This window comes from Nelumbo lutea, chromosome 1 (genome assembly GCF_056320005.1).
Source record: "Nelumbo lutea isolate HS-2025 chromosome 1, American lotus-T2T, whole genome shotgun sequence".
Classification (NCBI taxonomy): Eukaryota; Viridiplantae; Streptophyta; class Magnoliopsida; order Proteales; family Nelumbonaceae; genus Nelumbo; species Nelumbo lutea.
In genome coordinates this window covers 142,282,606-142,303,878 of record NC_142684.1, presented here as the reverse complement: position 1 = coordinate 142,303,878, position 21,273 = coordinate 142,282,606, and the positions used below count along the sequence as shown (strand labels likewise).

The 21,273-nt window shown below is 35.9% G+C and overlaps 1 protein-coding gene across 1 annotated transcript; it reads right to left on the bottom strand.

Moving 5' to 3' along the window:
- Positions 1-17: 17 nt before the first annotated feature.
- Positions 18-2,775, bottom strand: LOC148878025 (uncharacterized). The gene is made up of 4 exons (XM_088971358.1): positions 2,120-2,775; positions 1,887-1,938; positions 1,173-1,469; positions 18-578 (listed from the first exon to the last, which is right to left on the bottom strand). The coding sequence occupies exons 1-4, from the start codon at positions 2,773-2,775 to the stop codon at positions 18-20; spliced, it is 1,566 nt and encodes a 521-aa protein (XP_088827484.1).
- Between the last annotated feature and the right edge of the window lie 18,498 nt (positions 2,776-21,273).

The window sequence follows — 21,273 nt, the reverse complement described above, 5'->3', positions numbered from 1 at the left end:
GATTTCATTATGTTCTCTCATTGGAGGAGATTGCGATCAACCTCAACACTTTTAGACTCCCCTGAAAAATAAGGCAGATGAAGAGGAAGGGGCTGCCCGTATAAGATCTCGTATGGAGTTGTACTGGTAGAGGTATGGAAGGCGGTATTATACCACCACTTAGCAAGAGGAAGCCATTTACTCCATGAAGCAGGCTGATGATGACACATACAACGAAGATATGTTTCAAGACGGCGATTGACATCTTCCTTTTGGTCGTCCGTTTGAGGATGATACGTCGAGGAATGGAGTAATTCAACACTTTGCAATTTAAACAACTTAGTCCAAACTTCAGAGAGGAACACTGGATCCCTATCAGAGACAATGGTATCTGGAAACCCATGGAGCTTAAAGACCTCATTAAGATAAAGTTGAGCTACCTGCATGGTTGTATATGGACGCCGTAAAGCCATAAAGTGGGCAACTTTGCTTAAGCGATCAACTACCACAAAAATAACATCATTCCCAAAAGAAGTAGGCAACCCCTCAATAAAGTCCACCGATATTGTAGACCAAACTTTTTCAGGGATAGGTAAGGACTACAGTAGACCAGGATAGGCTGAGGAATCATATTTGCAAGTTTGAAATGTACTACAGGACTGGATGTATTGGTGAACATCTTTAGACATTCCCTTCCAATAAAATATTGACTTAATCCTTTGCAAAGTTGTTGTATGGCCAGAATGACTTCCAAATGGTGAATCACGCATCTATTTAAGAATAGACTGCTTAAGAGCAATAGAAGACCCCACAACCATTTTCCTTTTTCTACACAACTAGCCATTACTCTAAGTATAATGAGGGTGAGTTGTTGGACTTTGTTGAAGCTCAAGGATCAGTTTCTGTAAAGTTGAGTTAGTATCCAAGCTTGCTGCAACTGTTGATACAAGTCTGCATCCAATGCACTCAAGGCCAATAACAGAAGCTTTGAAGATTGCAGCTTGGAAAGAGCATCTGCTGCCTTATTTTCCTGCCCCTTTTTGTACTGAATTTAAAAGTCAGCCCATTAGTTTTGCCATTATCTCCTACTGTGTTGGAGTAGAAATTTTCTGCTCTAATAAATATCTGATGCTCTTTTGATCTGTCCTTATAATAAAATGTCTATTCAGTAAGTATGTACTCCATTTTTGGACCGCAAACAAGACAGCTAGCAACTCTCTTTCATATATTGATTTTGCTTGATGCAAAGGACTAAGGGTGCGACTTATATAAGAAATATGATGATTATCCTGCATAAGAACTACACCAATACCCACACCTGAAGCATCAGTCTCAATGACAAAAGTCTTGGAAAAATTAGGAAGACCTAGGACTGGGGCAGGGTAGAGAGCTTCCTTCAATTGATCAAAAGCCACTTGGGCCTGTTCATTCCATGAGAATTGATCTTTCTTGAGAAGATCAGTGAGAGGTTTAGCAATATGACCATAATGCTACACAAACCTCTTATAATATCATGATAATCCCAAGAATCCCTTCAGCTGTTTCAAGATAGTAGGTGGAGGCCAATTCTTGACTGCTGAAATCTTAGTAGGATTAGTAGCAACCCCTTGGGAAGAAATAAAGTGCCCTAAGTACTCCACTCTAGAAGCAACAAAGGAACATTTGCTTCTCTTGACATACAAAGAATGTAGTGGCAATAACTCAAAAACAACTTCCAAATGATGTAGATGAGTTTGCAAATTTGGACTATACACTAGAATATCATAAAAAAAGACTAAGACAAATCTTCTAAGATATTGCTTAAAGACACGATTCATCAAATTCTGAAATGAAGATGGAGCATTTGTGACTTCCTTATGCATTCAAAGTTGGTGGTAACCAGATTTTAAATCCAGTTTAGTAAATACACTAGCACCAGATAGCTCATCCAAGAGATCATCCAAAAGAGGGATAGGGAACCTATCATTCACAGTTCTATTGTTTAATTCCCTATAATCTATACAAAGGCACTATGAACCATCTTTCTTTCCCACTAGAACAATGGAAGAAGCATAAGGACTTACACTAGGTTGTATAATACCTTTCTCCAATATTTCATTTACCAACTTCTCAATAATATTTTTTTTGTAAAGATGGGTACCTGTATGACCTCTTATTGACAGGGAGAGCCCTAGGTTCAATTGGGATCTTCTGATCAAAGCCTTCTCTATAAGGAGGCAGGCCCACCGGTTCTTCAAATACAGCAGAGTACTTGTCTAAGAGCTTGCAGACTGCTTTAGGTATGGCTGCATTATTCAGAGTAATAGAGAATAGAGAAGCAATAGCATCAACATCCTCTTCAATACTGTAGAGTTGCAACAAGGCTAATTGTCCTCCTTGCAGCAGTGATTTAGATATTCTTTTTCCATCAACTGCTTTTAGTTTATTAGTGGTAGCTCCTCTGACAACATGCTTCTTCCCATCAACCCTAAATTCTATTCTCAACTGTTGGAAATCCCAAACTATAGTTCCTAAAGTTGACAGCCACTGAATTCCCAGTACCACATCACAGAATCCTAAAGGTAAGACCATGTAATCTGCTACAAAAGTGGTGCCTTGTATCTGCCAAATAAATCCTTTACAGACTGCTGCTATATACACTTTATTACCATCAACTACTAATACAACCATTAGCTTAGTGGTCTCCACTTTACACCCCAACTTCTTCACAACTTGCTCATCCACAAAGTTATGTGTACTACCACTATCAATCAAGATTTGTAGTGGTCGTTTCTTGTGATACCTAGTCACCCTCATAGTTCAAAAATGTGAGTTTCCTGTAATTGCATTCATCGATATGCAAGGCTCAATAGGGGGTTCTTCTTCCTTACATTCTTCTGCAGTGTCGTCTTCATCCTCATCATCATTTAGTTCCACAACATATAGTTGGGCTCTCTTGTGTTTCAATTGGTGTTCTAGTGTAAAGGGTTCATCATAGAACATACACAACCCTTTAGCTCTTCTATCAGCCATTTCCGTAGTTGAATATACCGTAGGTGGCTTGTCCAAGATAGGTGTTCCCTAAATCTTGAGAGGAATAAATGGTGGGGTTTTAATAGTACCTTGCTTATATGTCTGATTATTACTCACAGCTTTTAGATACACTTTCTTGATTTGAGAATTATACTGCAGTGTCATCTTCATCCTCATCATCATTTAGTTCCACAACATATAGTTGGGCTCTCTTGTGTTTCAATTGGTATCCTGGTGTAAAGGGTTCATCACAGAACATACACAACCCTTTAGCACTTCTATCAGCTATTTCTACAGCTGAATACACCGTAGGTGGCTTGTCCAAGATAGGTGTTCCCTGAATCTTGAGAAGAATAGATGGTGGGGTTTTAATAGTACCTTGTTTAGATGTCTGATTATTACTCACAGCCTTTGGATACACATTCTTGATTTGAGAATTATACTTCAACTGCTTGTACTTTTGCGCAGATTCAAATAACTTTGCTAAGTTGGCAGTATGCTGAATAGTCGTGGGATGAAACATTCTCACATGCATCTGTGTTTCATATTCTAACCCGGTAATGAAGCAAATGATTTTATATTCTTTAGTCAATTCCACCCTGGTCAAGATGTTCTCAAACTGCTCCATATACTCAACAACAGATCCTGATTGTTTGAGCGACATTAATTTTGACATCGGATCATCAAAGGTAGGACCGAACCTACTCGCGATGGCCTTAGCATAATCCTCCCAATTCATGGGGTCATTAGTGAGTCTAGACTTCATCAAAGCGTGATGCCATTGCAGTGCTTTACCTTCCAAATGGATCGCTGCCAATTTGACTTTAGCAGCAGATGAAGTGTTATCCAAAGAGAAGAATTGGTCACATTTGTAAAGACAATCCTTCACATGGTCTCCATTGAATCTCGGGAAATCTACCTTTATAAGCCTCGTGGAGAAGGAAGAATCAGAAAAAGAATTACCATCTCCACCATTTCTTGGGTGTCCTCTCCTTGACGTCTCTCCTGTCTACTCATGCCTTGCTGATTAACTAGTGCCAATATCATATCCTTTAGCCCAGCGATGGATTGATCCAATCGAGCATTAGTTTCATTCAACTTCCTTGTTAAAGCTGCCTCTACTTCTCGAATGGAGGTTTGTTGTCATGTCGATTCCACCATTATCCAGAATCAGAACAAACTTTGATACCAATGATGCAGCTCAGGTTGTGAAGCACTTCGAGAACTGTTGGATTATCCTACAGGTATGGTTAGCACAAGAAAACCAATTGCCAGATCAACTAACTGCCAACTCAACTCATGCCAACTAATATAACAAACATAATTGTCTAACATCCCAACTAATATAACAAACATAACTGCCAGCAGAATTTCCCGCCACTTTCTATGCTACATCAGGATCTCTGCTACCTACAAACATATGACCAAAACCGGGGCGACATTCAGAAAATTAGGTAAGGAATGGAGAAACCTTAATCATCTCCCATGGTTGCTCGGGATGGTGATCCAAAGCCCTCTTTTGTTGCTATTCTCACCAAGCTCTCTCCCATTTTCAAACTTTCGCTTGATATTCCATTATTCTCAGTTTATGTAGGGTTTTCAACTAGACAGTGATCACCAAATGCATGTATGGAAAACCATTGATCATTACTTGCAATCAATTCTAAGCATATCCTCATTATGTTTGAATCTAAAGAGGATTACCTTAAGGTATGGTTGAAGGATGCGCTCAAGATTAAGAATTTTTTATTCTTTTTATATAAGTGGATACTAGATTTTGAACTAGGCTAGGAACAATTTATAATTCTATTATGGACCAATTATCCTTTCTCAAGATAGATCCAACAACTGCAACTCTCTCTCTCTCTCTCTCTCTCATGTTGGCGGTTAGGGTTTGTGTGGAGTTGGATCTATTGAAGAAGCATCCTTATTGTGTTTGGATAAAAACTGTAGAGATGGGTTTTGGTAGGATGTAATGTATGAGCACCTCAATTGTTTCAAGACTGATCGTCAAGCATCAACTTGTAAACATGATAGGGTGAGTACATGGAGTACAAAATTTCAAGAGAGGCTCCGGTGAAGAATAGAAAAGGTAAGAGGTGCTTGACAATGCTATTTTCAGGGAGATTAATTTGATGAGGGTGAAACCCACAATCCCATGTTGGCTGTTGCAGAAAAACCAAGTTTTGAGACTCCTCTAATTACGGTGATTGTGATCCAAGGAGAGGCTGCTACAGGAAAACCAAACTTTGAGACTCCGCTGATTGTTTTGGAAACCGTGAACCCATGTAGTGGTTATTGCGGTGAGTGATGAAGAAACCCTACGAAAGCTTGGATAACCAACCTACTAGTGATGAAGGATGGATGACTGCTGCTATAAAGGTTGCCGAATCTACAATAGACCACGGGGAGGGTGTATTTGGTGCTCAATGAAATGTCGATAATTCCATATGGATCCGGGCAAGAAGTTCAAGACATTGAAAGTCTTCAAAAACAAAAATGTTGTGGTTAGGAATACTCCAATCAAAAATCAAGAAACAAGATTGCCAAAGGTATCAAGTAAGGCGGTGTTTGGCACCGTGTTCATCTCATCGATGGGACCGTTCCATGGGATGAACACCTGTTCGGCTGGCTATGCTATCGTGGACCGGTCCCATCCACGCTCTATTTTTGATCTCTTGCTTCACTCTCTCCTTGAAAGTTTGAAGCCCTATTGCCTGTTTCACATTTTAATATTTTTGTCAATAAAATAGTATTTTTAAATATTTAAAATATATTTTTTAAAATTTTAATTATTTTACTATTGTGTTTTTATACAAAATGAATTTTTATTGGTTATTATTAATTCATTGATGCATTTTTCAATATATTTATCATATAAAATGAAAAAATAGATATTTACGATTAATTGTGTAGATTAAGGTTTTCGAACCACCGTTGACTCGGACGGTCAGATCGTTCGGCCCGGGAACTGTCCAGGCAAGCAGTTCTGTTTTACCCCAATCCCGATTTTTGGCCAAAAACCGTTGAAAAATTCAATAACCTATTGACCCGGATGGTCAAACCGTCGACTTGTTCAAAAGTTTTTGGCCATTTTTTATTTTTAACTATTTTTTAATTTGTTTGTCAAAATGGACTGTCCATTTGAACCGAACGGTAGGACCGTCGACTCAGAAACCGGTGGCTAGAACAGTTCAATTTTTGAGTTGTTTTTTAAACATTGCTTGGATCATTCGTAAATGTATATGAGATACATGGAATCAAAAAGTGTGGTGTGGACCCAGTCCACACCACGCCTACAGAACACCATGTGGGTGTCGACTGGTCCAGTCCACACAGTTTGTTCATAGCTCTGAATAGTTGTGGACTGTGGTGTGGTGTGGATTGGTCCCTGCCAATAGGGTGTGGTGTGGACTAGTCCATACCCATCAATTCCTCATCCACACTACAGAACACCCCCTAAGTGTGATGACAAAAGACAGAAATATGTTATGTTTGTTGTGAAGCAAAGAGGTTGGGAAGACATGGTACATGGAGCTAGTGCAACCCTTCAAAAGCGTAATGACCAATCTTGTTATTTTGGAATTCAAAACTCTCCAATGGTGAAACAAACCTTAAATCTTAATTGTCTAACCACTCTTGCGAGGGAAGCCAATGGTGAGAAGTCTATAAAGGAATGTACATCCAATGAAAACAATGATTGAAATCAAGAATGAGTGATAGTGGAGAAGAAGAAAAGGATCAAGGTTCAAAGTATTGATATGACATGCCTGTTCCTAAGGGTTTTGATACACCTCTTTAAAGGTGTTTATGGGAAACCATTTATTTTATTTATTAAATAATACAAAAACATCTATAAAAATAAAACTTTTGAAAAAGTAGAATGTGCTTGGTTTAGAGTATTGATACACCCTTGCGGATACATTTGGGTGTATCTATACTTTAAATGGAGAAGTATGGACATGCCTAATGCAGATTTCTGAATTCGGCTACAAATCTATAAACATCCATAAGGTCGAAAACCTATGCTCTATGCAAACATACATAGCCACCCTTAAATGGGCATCAATTCCGAGCTATCACCTACCCCAACTGTACTTTGGGCCTATGAGTTCTGACACTGGGCTGGAGGTGCATTCTCCTTACTTTAAAACCTAGAAAAGATCACAAGTCGAGGATCTAGAGATGATACCCATCAATCAATTGAAAGGAGTTCAACAATCATGAAGACCGAACAAAGGTTATCACCCCGTTTTGCTTCTTGAGAAATTTCTCTTATTTTTTAATATAGTTTTAGAGATTTTTCTTCCTATATGGATTTGAGGGTCAGGGTTATGCCCCCCTTCTTTTTCCTTGAAAAAATAAGATCTCTGCTACCCACAAAGCAGGTTCTATCCACACGTACCCATAAGACACTACTACAGCCATTCATAAAAACATTTCTCCATCATTGACAACTGAGATGTTCTTGATGTGCAGTTATAATGTTTCACCCTACATCAGATGTTCTTGATGTGCAGTTATAATGTAACATGCCCCTGTTTGCAGAGACACAAAGCGACTAAACAAGAGATTTCTTAAGAACACAAATTGAAATTTAATACACCTGATTATCTGATATGTCTTAGATGTCTCCGGTAATGCAACTGCATGCAGTTAATTAAAACTAGTAGCAGCTCTTGCGCCTAAATAATAAACCATTACTAACTCTCCAATTTTTCAGGATTGCTATTAGATAATTCATCTGATTTAGTAATTGAAGAATGGGTCCGGATGTAGTAGGCGCAGTGAGTGAGTACATATTAGCTGCGTGACACATGTCCCAATTAATGTGCCTTTCATTCAAACGGTTTTGTTCCATTAGACTGAAATTATCTATTATTTTATTATTTTTGTTAAAATAATTAAAAATAAAAATAATAAAAAATGAAAACGTAAACGTGTTGGGAGTTGGGATTCATTTACGTTTTCCTTTTTCATTGTTTTTTTATTTTTAATTATTTTGACAAAGATAATAAAATATTGGATAAATTATCTAATGGAACAAAACTGTTTAGATGAAAGACACGTTAACTGGGACATGTGTCACACAGCTATTACATGCTGACTCATTGTGCTTACCTAACGTGCCAATACATCTGGACCCTTGAAAAATATGCTTTCACGTTATTTAAGTGGTTACACGTTTTTTTTTTTATAGATTTTATCTTATTTTATTATTTTCTAAGAACTTTTTCCTCGGAGACAAAAAGTATAAAAGTACTTCAAACTTGTTAAATATTTAAGTCTATCAAAATCAATACAAATCTATGGTAAAATGTAGCATTGATTTCTTTTTGATAAAAAACGTAGCATTTATTCGGTCCCTGATTGAAGTTCCTCTCCATTACCCTCTCCCAATTAATCTGCCTTCCTTTCTTGCCGACAACGTGGAGAGTAAACTTTCTAAATCTCTATCTTATTTTTGCCTAAAGTGGGTGTGTAATAATCTGAAACCCAAACCCGGCCACCTGGGGTATGGGTTGGAGCCTTGGAGGAGGGTACGTAATGGAAGATGGAGAGTTTATTCCATCTTCAATCATTTCGGCTGTCAGGCAGTTATCAGAGCTATCTCTCGCAGGTTGCAGCTAAACCTGTTGATCCACCCACAAATAAATAATTATGGGAGTCCAAGTACAGTGTGGTGGGGCGGAATAGTCCTCCACTCCTATCGGTATAGTGTTGAAGTTAAAGTAGTGGACGGTGCATTCTGGTTTGAAAGATCAGAGTGGGGACGACCATTCGTGATTCCGGAGGAATTTTGTAACGGCTTTCTCTTAATACCTGTGCACACAAATCATCAATAGAAGCAGAAGCTATGGCTTTCAGAGTTGGTTTACTGTTTGGTTAGAAACTCGGACTTTCTTAGTTTACCCTAGACGAAATGCGCAGAAGGTCTATTCCATCATGTTGAATCATCTCCGTCACTTCTCGTGCAGGAAACAATGTAAATCATGTCTTTGAGGGCTCATGCTTGTCATATTTCTAGATGCATGTAAGATGTGGTATGCAGTGTTGGAGGATATATATATTACAAAATTAATAGTATAAATTATAATTTTATAGATTATTAAATTCAAAAAATAATTAATATTTTAATTTAAATAACGACATTATTTAAATAACTATTTTTAATTAATATTTTTAATATCAAAATGTTTAATAGCTAAATCATATTTTAAATATTATTTAAAAAATAAAAAATATATTAAATAATGAAATTATGTAATGACCTTAAAAACTTATCAAAAGCACAAAAGTAATTACAATAGATTTAATAATATTTGATAATAAGAATATAAAAGATCAATAATTTCAAAAAAATTAAATATTATTGATTTAATGAAAAATATATTAAAGAATTTAGAGGTATTGAAGCTTCCAAATAACAAAAATATGTAATCGCAAAAATAATATCTATTAAAAATAATTTTTAATATGTAATATGTAATAACAAAAATAATATATATTAAAAAAATATTTTTAATAGATATTAAAAATAGAATAATAATCGCAATTATTAACATACTAATAATAAAAACATTATTTCACTTATATCAATTGATAATTCTAGAAAATAAATTTTATAAAAATTAATATTTATTAATAATAACTTTAAAATCTTTATCAATATTTATATATACTAAAAACAATATTTATTTTATTTTCAGTAATTATTTATTGTATTTTTGTGATAAATATATTCTCAATAATTATGTATAAATATAATTTTCTTTTGTTATTTAACAAAAAATTTAGGAATTATTGGAGATTATTGTTATTTAAAATTTGAAATTTAATTTATTATACTTATTGGATGTATTGTATTTTTGTTATAAATTTATTTTTTGTAATAATGTATTTTTGTTATAATTTATTGACTAATATTTATTAGAGATTAAAGTATTATTGGATATTACACTATTTAGTCTAATTTTATATATTTTCAGTGTTTATTATATTTTCCTAATTATTGTATTTTTATTAGTTATGTATTGTATTTTTGTTATAAAATTATTTTCATTGATTGTGTTTTTTCTATAAATTTTTAAAAATTATTGGAGATTAAACCATGGTTATTTATTGAAGATTAGACTATTGATTTAGTTGAAATTAGTAGTGTTCATGGATCAGCTCGATTAGGTTGTAGGTTGTTTGCACAACCAAACCTACTTAGATAGGTTTGGGAATTGGTCACCCGAAACCGATTGACCATTAGTGAAAACAAACCAACTCGGATTGTATTGATTTGGGTCGGTTTTTAGTTTTGTCAATTATTGGTTCAAAAGGTTTAAACTTAAAAATTTAAATTAAAAATTTATAGTGGTATTATGAAGAAATAAATTAAAAAAATATTAAATTTACATTATAAAATATTTTACACTAAGAAATATGGGAATTCTCCCACTTTTCTGTATTAAAATGATTATATTTAAAATATAAAATATTAATATATATCTTTGGTCGGGTTGGTTCGGTTTTGGTAAGTTTACAAATGGTCAAACTAATTGGGAAATTGTTGAATTGAAGCCGACTAGAAATACTAGAAAATCGACTAACTCAGGTCGAATGGGGATTTACTTCGAACATAGTGCTCCTCACTCCAACCTTAGTACCACATCTAACCGTGTATTGGGAACACCACCCATGAATAATAACATCTAGGCGCAAGAGATGTTCTCGATGCACAACTAGTACATGTTGTGTGGTCGGTGTGAGGAGCAAATCTGGACTCAATTGGGTCGGGTTGGTTGGCTTGGTAGGTTTCATTGGTTTGATGAACAACCCTAGCTGAAATTAATTATTTTTATTTTTGTATTGCAAAAAATTATTAAAAGTAGTATATAAAAAATAAAAAATTATTAATTATTAAAAATTTAAAATGTAAAACAATTGTGTATTCTTATGTTCTATTTGGTGAGTGCTCAACAAGGATTCCTTGCACTAACCAATCACTAGGTTACTTGTGTTCCATTATACATGTGAGAGTAATTGAGTTTTACACTAAAATTTGGGGGTAAATCTATGAATTCACTTTTACTAAGACATAGTTTTAGCAATTGTGAATTTTGACCTTTCATCTTTTGTTGTGGCCCTACCACAATGTCACTGCATCTATTTCAAAGTGGACATTTAATTGAAGGCTTTGATTTCATGGTTTTTAGCTTAGTTCTAAGATTATACCATAACTAGCGGGGACTTGTACAATGCACAGGAAAATCTGAAAGATTTAATAATTTTATTTATTATTAATTAATATTAAATTAATAATCAAAATTTGTTGTTAATTAAATAAAAGTATTCAAAGTTATTGTGAATATCTAAAATTTTAATAATTGTATTTTCATTTAATGTTGATTTATAGAAAATAATTGTTGCTAATTCAATATGAACAAATATTTTTTAATAAATTTAATTTTATTAATAATTTATAGTAATTTTAATAATTGTTATTATTTTTAAATGAAATTTTGATTAACTTTAAATAAACAAAAAATAAATACAAAAGCTAATATTTTTATTAATTTTACTAATAACTAACAATTATATAGGAATGACAATGGGATGGGTTTAGGGCGGGGCACCCCATCCATATCCCTACCCCATAGTCAAGACACTCTACCCCATCCCCGCCCCGTCCCCAACATTAGGCGGGTTCAGGGGCAAGGTACTCCACTCCTCATCAAGGATGGGGAATCCTCGAATTTCCCTACCCCATCCCCAGTATTGGGCGGGTTCAAGTAGGGGTGTAAATCGGGTCATGCTAGGCCGAGCCTTGGGCCAAGCCAGGCCGTGGATCGGGTGAAGATATGAGAGGTCCATTTAAAAAAAAAAAGTTGAAAAAGATATTTAAATTTTCATTTCATATGATTTTGATGTATACAATTAGGTATATTCATGGGCCAGGCGGCCCGATATCCCAGCCCAACTTGATCCGTTGTTATTTTCAGGGTTGGGCAAAATTTTAGGTTCGTGGGCTTTCTCAAATACACTTGACGAGACACCATTAAAGTCCAAAATATCAGCTATCTAGAGAGAAGTATCAACCTGACAAAGTAACAAGGATCTGAAATCAATTTGATAAGTGGGCCAGCTGGAGACCAATTCTCCCTCATATGCCAAGTTGCATTTTCAGACAAGAAATCTAAAAAACTGAAGTTCTTCTTCCTAGTGGAGGATCCATGAAAACCCGTCTTCCTCTTGATTGCTGCTGAGAGTTTATCTTTGAAGGCCGTCTTCAATATATGGTGGTTCCCGATAACGATTTCAACCGAAATGCTTTGTTAACATTTTCCAACTTTCCGATGCACGGTCCGCCCTCCTCCAACATTAATTCTACACACTTTGTGCTAAGCCACCCAATTGTGTTTACCATCTCCTGAATTGGGCCGCAAGAAATTTCTCATACCTTTTTTAAGTCTCATGAGAAAACTTTTTGGGACATCAAAAGCCATAAGCAAATAAAGAGGTATTGAAGATAGCACATGCTTCAATAAGATCAATTAAATGCCCCTTGTGGATAGAAGCTTCCCTTTCCAAGAACTGATTCTGTTATTAATGGTTGTTAGAAGGCCTTCAAACATATAACTTGGAGAATTTGCCCTTGTGAATTGGAACCCCAAGATATTTGCAAGGGAGGGATTGTTTCACAAAACCAAGGGTAGAAGCAATTATGTTGACCCGAGTAACTGACAACTTACTGGAAGTATAAAAAGAGCTCTTCCATTTGTTGATCTTCTAACCAGAACTTTCTTCATACTCAAATAAAATATTCATTACCTTCTAGACCCATTGACAAAAATTATGGTGTAATCTGCAAACAGGTAGTGAGCGACAGCGGGGAATTACCTTGGAGTCTTGTATAGAATAGCCAAATTATTTACAAATAAACTGGAGAGACCTCTAACTGAAAACTTCTTTAGCTATGATGAACAGAAGAGATATGGTGAGAGCGGATCGATCACCTTGTTTAAGGCCCTTGTGATTTGAAGAACCCGTGTAAGCACCCATCCAATTTTATAGAAAGATGCTCCAGTAGTTACAGTAAAAGTGACCTGTGAAACCATCTGGGCAGCGGGAACTATCCCTTGAAACCTGAGAGTGCAAAAACTGCAGCTCGAATTTATTCATCATTAGGGATTTCCATCCGGGCGCTGTTTTCATTGTCCGAGATACAAGCAAAAATCGGCTCCAGTAAATGCTCAGAGATTCGACATGGCTCTTTAGAAATAATGGTACTGTAATAAGTGATAGCTTCTCCAATAATATCCTAATTAAGGATCATTTGTTACTGCTCCAGAATCGAGCGTGATCTGATGAATCTTGGAATTCAACCGGTTGGCTTTCACTGTGGCATGAAAAAACTTGTATACCTATCACCTTCTTTTAACAAAGTAACCCGTGACTTTTGCCTCTAAAAAATTTCTTCTTGAAGTAGGGAATTGAACCATTCATTTGCATGTGGAGCTGTTCACATCTTTAAACTTCATCTTCTATTATTTTAATATTCTGAAAAAGATCACCAAAACCAAATTTATTTCAAATCCGAAGAGCACCTTAAGGCTTCGTTTGATTTGAGGGAAAGGGATAGGAAAAGAGGAATATTCCTTTTTCCTAGAGATAGGAAAAGCAAGATCCCAAAAATAAGTAAATGGAATCCCACTAAAATGGTGTGACCCTAGTGAGAAAGGAAAAACGTGAGACGCGACTAAGAAAAGTTATCGCACTTTGGCAGGCCTGAATTTGAGAGTCTCCTTTTTCAGCCAAGCATTCCAACATTCATATCTCCAGCGACTTCTTTAGTGATATCAAGCAAAGGTAAGACCAGATTTACACTCCTCTTGCTTTGGCGAGCCATTTCCTATATTTTCTTGTATATTATGGTGGATAAGAATGTTTTTACCATAGTTGCGCCAGTCTTTGCAATGACTCATCCCATTTCATCTTCTTCAATATTTTCTGCAAGGAGAAGCTCCATTCTCCTTGTGTAGGCGAGATTTGGTAGGACAGTTTGTTTTAGCGAGCAAAGGAGAAGCTCCATTTCATCTTCTTCAGGACATGCACAAAGTACAAGGCTTTTCTATGAGATTCACGTTATAGTGTTGTGACGAAGGGGTGGTGTACATTTTTTTTTCCATTATGACTTCCAACAAGACTGTCTATTCTTTTGGTTCGATTTCAGAACCCTTCTCTACCATGGTCAAAGAAGACGATGGAGCTATTACCCCCCCCAAAAAAAGAGGGAACCGATTGGTTCTTCTGAAGTGATGACTTCATTCCTTGATTTACTATAGATTTATCTGGGGTTAGAAGAGGGAACCGAATGGGCAGATTTATCTGTGCATATGTTTTTAATTTTGATCAGAATATAACCCCTGTTTTTAATTTTTGTCACACCTAGAATCTGAGTGTCTAACTAAGATTGCAGTTCTCTCTTAGTAGTTCTCTATGTCGGCCCAATAGGGTTAGAAGACTCCCTTACACCTGAAATTTCTACTGTCTTGGTCTAAAGCTAGCTAAACATCCTAATTTAAGGTAGTTGGAGGTCGAAGGTGACTCTATGTTGGTGACTCTAAAGCTAGCTACACGTTAACTAAGATTTATCTACAATGATGACTGGTTGAGGATGGGACCGGCTCATTGGGTGCTAGTAGTTGTATCTCTTAAAAATGCCATTTTCTCTGTATTAATAAAATTCCTTTAAAAAAAGGATCCACTCCGGGGTTGTGGAGTAACTTTGGATTAAAAAAAGGGAAGAAAAGACTCTTTAAACTATTGTGACGCTTTAAGATCACAATCCCATTCCTAAGAAATTAGCACATCAGAATGTAACTATTAAAAAACTTAAATTGACAAAAAAAAGAAAAAAAAATCAGATCACCCAAAATTAAAAAAAAGCCCTAGGTGCTGGATATATAGAGAAACTTAAGGTTTCTTTCCTTGCTTCCATCTCTGCATTAGTTTTTTCTGTACTTTAGAGAGAACATAGTTTGAAGTTTCATGGGGATGGATCCCTGAACTGAATGGTGTTTTTCATGATTTTTATTTAATATCTGATCTTGAATTCCTACCAAGTAGGAATCACTTACTGGTGCAAGTGAGTGAATGTAAAATTGGGAAGTGTATTAAATATTTACCATAAATAGTAAATTGATCTGAAAATTCATTTACTTGATTAAATATCCACCACTAATCCATCATGGCTATAAAATTTGAGTAACCATGGTGTTTCCTGAACCGAAAAGGTCTTGATGCCAATCCTGTATGAAATCCCCAGTAGAAGTAGGATTCTGGTTGGATTGTGGACTAATTAGAGCCTCTTGAATCAATTCCAACAGATTCCCCCCCCCGTCACTCTCTTGTGAGTTGTGAATAGGAACTCCCCCCCACTTTCTCATCACATCCCACCCTTTCCTATCCCACCCAAACTTTCCCTCAAACCAAATGGAGACTTATATTCTAGAGTAGCCTTCATTTCCATAGCTTCTTTTTCATCCATAGCCTATAAAAAAAATCAACAAAGGACATGTAGGCAAAAGATATAGAATAGTTCCAAGTTTCTATAAGTAAAAGATTTCCACATCCTTGGTTACCTCCAAAGCTTCAACTACATTCTTTTGGGCTCCTTTAAATGCAACCTCCTTTTTAACTAGGGCTATAACCTAGAATAATATTCCAACAAAAATGTTTTAATGTTAGTAGAACTATAATGGCCAAGGAGTGGGGTGGATGTGGATTTTAGGTTATGTGCATGTGTGTGTGTTTGATAAATACGCATGTATATTAGAGAGAGAGAAAGAGAGAGAGAGAGAGAGAGAGAGAGGAAAAGAGAGAACCTCCACTTCTCTAGGTTCCTGAAACTTCTCATGTACTACAAGAGGAACCCCACCTTTTTCCTGTTAAACAAAAAACACACCAACACTTCCATTGGTAAACATATGTGATGCAATGGAGGGTGATGTAGTAAACATATGTGATGCAATGGATATTTATATTGTTTGATCACCATTCTATGTTATTAGTGTGATGATGCTATTAATATATAGTTGTCAGGTCTGCTCTGGAAGTTATTTCAATTGCAGCCTTTGATGCTATTTTTCCTTGAAAGAATGCTGAAATTGGATTGACTTCACAACAGTACATCATCCGTGTATTTCTTAATGCTGCAAAATTTTCCTTCAGCAGTACCACCATTCCGTCTAACCTCTGCAAGAGAGAGTCCACAATGCCAAGATTATGTAATTCCTATCATCCAGATCATCATTTAGATGTTTTGAAGTTGGATGATGGAGAAACAACTCTTAGGCTTTGACATCTTTGAAATTTGCAAGTTTGATGGCATCTAATTCTGCTTTTGAATTTTTTGATTGTTTTAGTTTAAGAGGAGGAACTAGCCTAATTATAAAATTAATTGAAGCATGGACTTTTCATTGATTTGATGCCTCAAAACTTAGACCCTTGGTTAGGATCTCTTGGCCTTTATTTTTAGTTTATTTGTATCAAATGTGTGGCGAGTTTGATATGCAAAGAAATCATAATTACCGTGGTCTTTGGCAATATGCACAGAAAAGATCCGACATCTTAGATATGCTCTTGCATCTTACTATGGTGGAGAGCACAAAACTAAATAATCGAAATGATTTAAGTGGGGAGTCTAGACAAAATATAAATGTTTGGATGAGTCTAAATTTTGTTTACCAGTAAAGTTACAAAACTCTAATCCCAACGCTTCAGTGTTCACTCTTATGCCATTAAGCTATCATTCCAATACTTGCAAATCTTTTGACGCATATATAACACAAGCCTTAAGCTTTACTGATTAATGAACGTCTATCATTAGGAGTCCAACTTAACTCTATTATCCAAGGGCAGTAGCACAATTATAGTTACAGGTCGATTGGTTGCAAAATAGGACTACTAGGCTGTTGTTGCATGGGGCCATAACTTGCCATATGAAATTCAAATGACGTGGGCCCATCATTGGTTTGTATCAAATGTGATGGTTACAATCAACATCGTTAAAATATGATTCTAAAAATATATATAAGTTGGATTACATCAACTAGTTTGGCTGTTTGGCCCTTAATTCACTTCATTAATTCATAATATGAGAGGGAATGAAACATGGGAAAATGAATTTTCTCAAAAAACAAACATGAGAAAATGAATTTTTCCACTATTTTCCTTTGTACTACCAAACGGTGGAAAGTAAGACTTTCACACTTTCTCAACCCATCCATCCCATTCCATCCAATCCCACCCAAACTTTCCCTCAAACCAAACAGAGCATGGTCTGAATGTTGGCAATTTAAATGGGTTATAGGAGAGGTAACATGAGAAGTGTTAACACTGACAAGATTCTGTTAAAGAAAGTCCGAATATTCCAAAAAGCTAGGCTTCAGCTTGACTTCATCATATATATATATATATATATATATATATATATATATATATATATATATATATAGATGTTGCCATTCGACGAGTAGATATTGAATGAGACAGATTCTTTCTTCAACAAGTTTGTTTCTTCTGTGCAAACTATGCTATGTTTCTTTTGTTTGTATCATTTTACATGGTATTAGAGCCATTCTATGATTTTGTATTTCGTTTTTTTGTCTACCTTTCTTGTGATGGAGTTGAATCACGATTCACCCTATTTCTTGCATACTTCAGGTAATCCAGGGAATCTATTGGTATCTTGTCCACTCAATGGGGATAACTACCTGACTTGGCAGTGTGCGATGAGAAATGCCTTAAGAGCAAAAAACAAGTATTGCTTTGTTGATGGTTCACTGTCAAAGACCAATGTAGGATCACCGCAAGAATCACTTTGGATCAAATGCAATTTGATGGTGATCTCTTGGAATTTCAATTCATTGGCGCGTGAACTCCGTGATAGTGTTGTCTATGTAGACATAACCAGTCAAATCTGGAAAGATCTTGAAGAATGATTCTCATTAAAGAATGTGCTAAGAACCTACCAACACAAGAAAAACCTTCCAACATTACAACACGAAAATCTTTTGGTAGCAGCCTACTTCACCAAATTGAAGGCCTTATGGAACGAGCTCCAAACACTGGGTTTTTGTGCCTAAGTGCACTTGCAGAGCAGCTAAACAATTTATGGCCATGCGAGAAGACTAGAAGCTGCATTGGTTTCTCATGGGACTCGGTGATGTGTTTAACTATGTTAGATCCAATATTCTTGGATCAAATCCTTTGCCAAACATTAATAGGAGCATATTCTCTAGTAGTCTAAGAAGAAAAACACCTTATTGTCGATAACACACCAATCAATACCGATCTTGATGCTGGAGCAACACTTTTTGCAAATTTTCTAAGAACCGTTCGATGTTTAATATCTAGACCAAACCTAAGGTAAACTGTGAGCACTGCAAGAAACCTGGGCATACACAAGATTGTTGCTTTGAACTTGTCGGATACCCACTGAACTAGAACAAAGGTAAAGCACAAGCACAAGGCAAGGGAACAAAATCCGCATTTGCTTTAGTTAGTACATAGAATGATGAAGCATCTCCCATACAAGGATTAAACCTAGAACAATACAATTGGCTTATGTCTCTCATAACGCTAGATATCGTCACAGCCAATGCCTTTGGTAAGGCTCTTGTTACCTTTCCCAACCAACCTTATTGGATTTTGGATAGTGGAGCTTCAAATCATATGGTATCTAATATGAAATTCCTTATTGTTTACAAAGTATTTGCCCAACCTAAGCTAGTTCGCTTTCCTAATGGAGTGGTTTTGTAGGCTACTCATCAAGGGTCGGTTATGTTGACCCTCGATATTACTTCTTCATGAGGTTCTCCATATACTTGGTTTTCATTGCAATTTGGTCTCCATTAACAAATTAACTGATCAATTGTGATGCACTACCATTTTCTTTCCAACTACTTGTGTGATTTGGGACCTAATGTTGAGGAAAGTGATTGGTATGGTGAGGCACTAAACGGAATCTACCACTTTACTGTTGATGCTCCATGCTCCTCTACTTTAAATGCTCACAATGAAGTTACTGTTGATACGTGGAACAAGTGCCTGGGTCATGCTTCTCAACATTCTCTTTCATTAGTTCCTGACATTTCCACTCTTCCTACAGGTTTACCATGTGACACTTGTCACCATAAAAAGTAATCGTGTATGCCATTTTCCATAAGCAGCTCTTGAGCAACGAAATTATTTCATTTAGTTCATGTTGACATTTGGGGCGGTTATTCTACTCCTTCTCATAGTGGTGTACGATATTTTCTCACCATAGTAGATGACTTTTCCCGTAGCACTTAGTTGTATTCGATGCATAATAAAATTCAAGTTCTTTACTAGTTTTCTCAATTCTACAATATGGTCAAAACACAATTTCAATGTTTTGTACGAATACAATATGGTCAAAACACAATTTCAATGTTTTGTACGAATACAATATGGTCAAAACACAATTTCAATGTTTTGTACGAATCATTTGGACAGATAATGGATTGGAATTTTTTTCACATCCCATGAAGAGCTTCTTGTTACAACAAGGAATAGTGCATCAACACTCCTGCATCGACACGCCACATCAAAATGGCATGGTAGAATGCAAACACAGACATTTTCTCGAAATAGCTCGAGCACTTCGCTTCCATGTAGGGCTTCCTCTTTCCTTTAGGGGGAGAGTGTGTGACCACAATGACACATTTGATCAATTATCTCCCAAATCAAGTATTCGACGGCAAGACACCTTTCAAATTGTTGTTTAATCGACCATTGACATACGATAATATTCGTGTATTCGACTGCATGGTTTATGTCAGAAACCATAGTTGCACTCACACCAAGTTTATTGCTCGTGCAATCAGAGGAGTGTTTGTCGAATATCCATTTACACAAAAGGTTTACAAAATTTTTGATCTGGATACCTGACAAATCTTCACCTCACACGATGTTGTCTTCTATGTGTGTGTGTGTGTCGTCATTCGACAGGTATATATTGAATGAGACAGATTCTTTCTTTAATAAGTTTGTTTCTTCTATGCAAACTGTGGTCTTTTTTTTTGTGAGTTTTGTATCATTTTACAAGAAGAAAACCACTCGGAGTTCACCAAGGCTCTACCAAGCCAAGCCCACCCACAACTACTATCTTCTTGATGATAACACTAGGTGAATTTAGATAAAAAAAAACCAAATAATGAAGACCCACTATTTGGGTAAAGTCAAAGAAGTCCCCCATAGAGATTTTGTTTAGTGGTAAACCCCCTAACTTTTATTTTTAGTGTAAAATCACATTAAAATCACCTATTACTAGACATGGCAGGTGCAACGAATTTAGGAAGGTCCCTAACACATCCTACAACTACCTTTGTTCACCAATAGAACACTTAGCATGCACAACAACTAGAATCAAGGGGTTGACCCCTGATATCTCTACGAGGTAAACAATTATATTATCTGAAACATTAATCAAAGAAAGGGAAATATTTGAATGCATGGAAATAACAAGTCTTGGGGTGTCACTGTTATTTCTTAACATTGACTTTAAATTAATCCTGTCATCAATACAAGAGAGATCATTATATATAGGAGGTCTTAGTCTCCTCGATAACAATTCCTAGGGAACAAAGCTTCTTTAATTTCTTCAACTTCCAAAGTGTGGGAGGATTTTCCATCCTTGGGCATTCTAGAACAATAAATGCATATTATAAAGAAAGGAAAGGTGTACCTAGACATGTAGTGGATCTCATGGCTACTTTCCGACCAATTATTGACTCAGTGACTTTCTTTTCTTTTTTTTGAAAATTCCACTCTAGTACCATGAACTTTGGGGGTAGTGTCAAGTTAGTACCCAAACTTTCAAATGTGTCATTGCAGTACCTAAACTTTCAAAAAGTGTAAAGTTGGTCCCCACCGTTAACTAATCATCAATTATTTTTTGAAAATGTCAAAACAACCCTTCAAAAGAAGACAATGTTCATTGTCTTCTACCTTGCCAAATGCATATAAATGAGAAATGGGTTATGTGACAAGTCAACAAAACTTTATTCATCACTTTTAGAAGGATCATTCCCCAACCTGTTTAACTTGGACTCAATTAAAAGAGAGAAATTCCATATATGAAATGAAACTATAGAGTGGTGGAATTTGAATATTGAATATACATACACCTGTGACTGATTGGTCGACTTGATAAATGAAAATCTAGAATCTGTTGGGAGTTTGGAGAGGGAGAGAGAGGAGCTAAAC

What these genes read in the sequence shown, in the direction of transcription:
- LOC148878025 (XM_088971358.1), bottom strand. Translation starts at nt 2,775, where the DNA reads ATGAGGGTGACTAGGTATCACAAGAAACGACCACTACAAATCTTGATT. An exon ending in GTCAATAAGAGGTCATACAG is followed by an intron (nt 1,939 to 2,119) that starts GTACCCATCTTT and finishes TGTGAATGATAG; the next exon opens with GTTCCCTATCCCTCTTTTGG. An exon ending in ATGAGCTATCTGGTGCTAGT is followed by an intron (nt 1,470 to 1,886) that starts GTATTTACTAAA and finishes AGGTTTGTGTAG; the next exon opens with CATTATGGTCATATTGCTAA.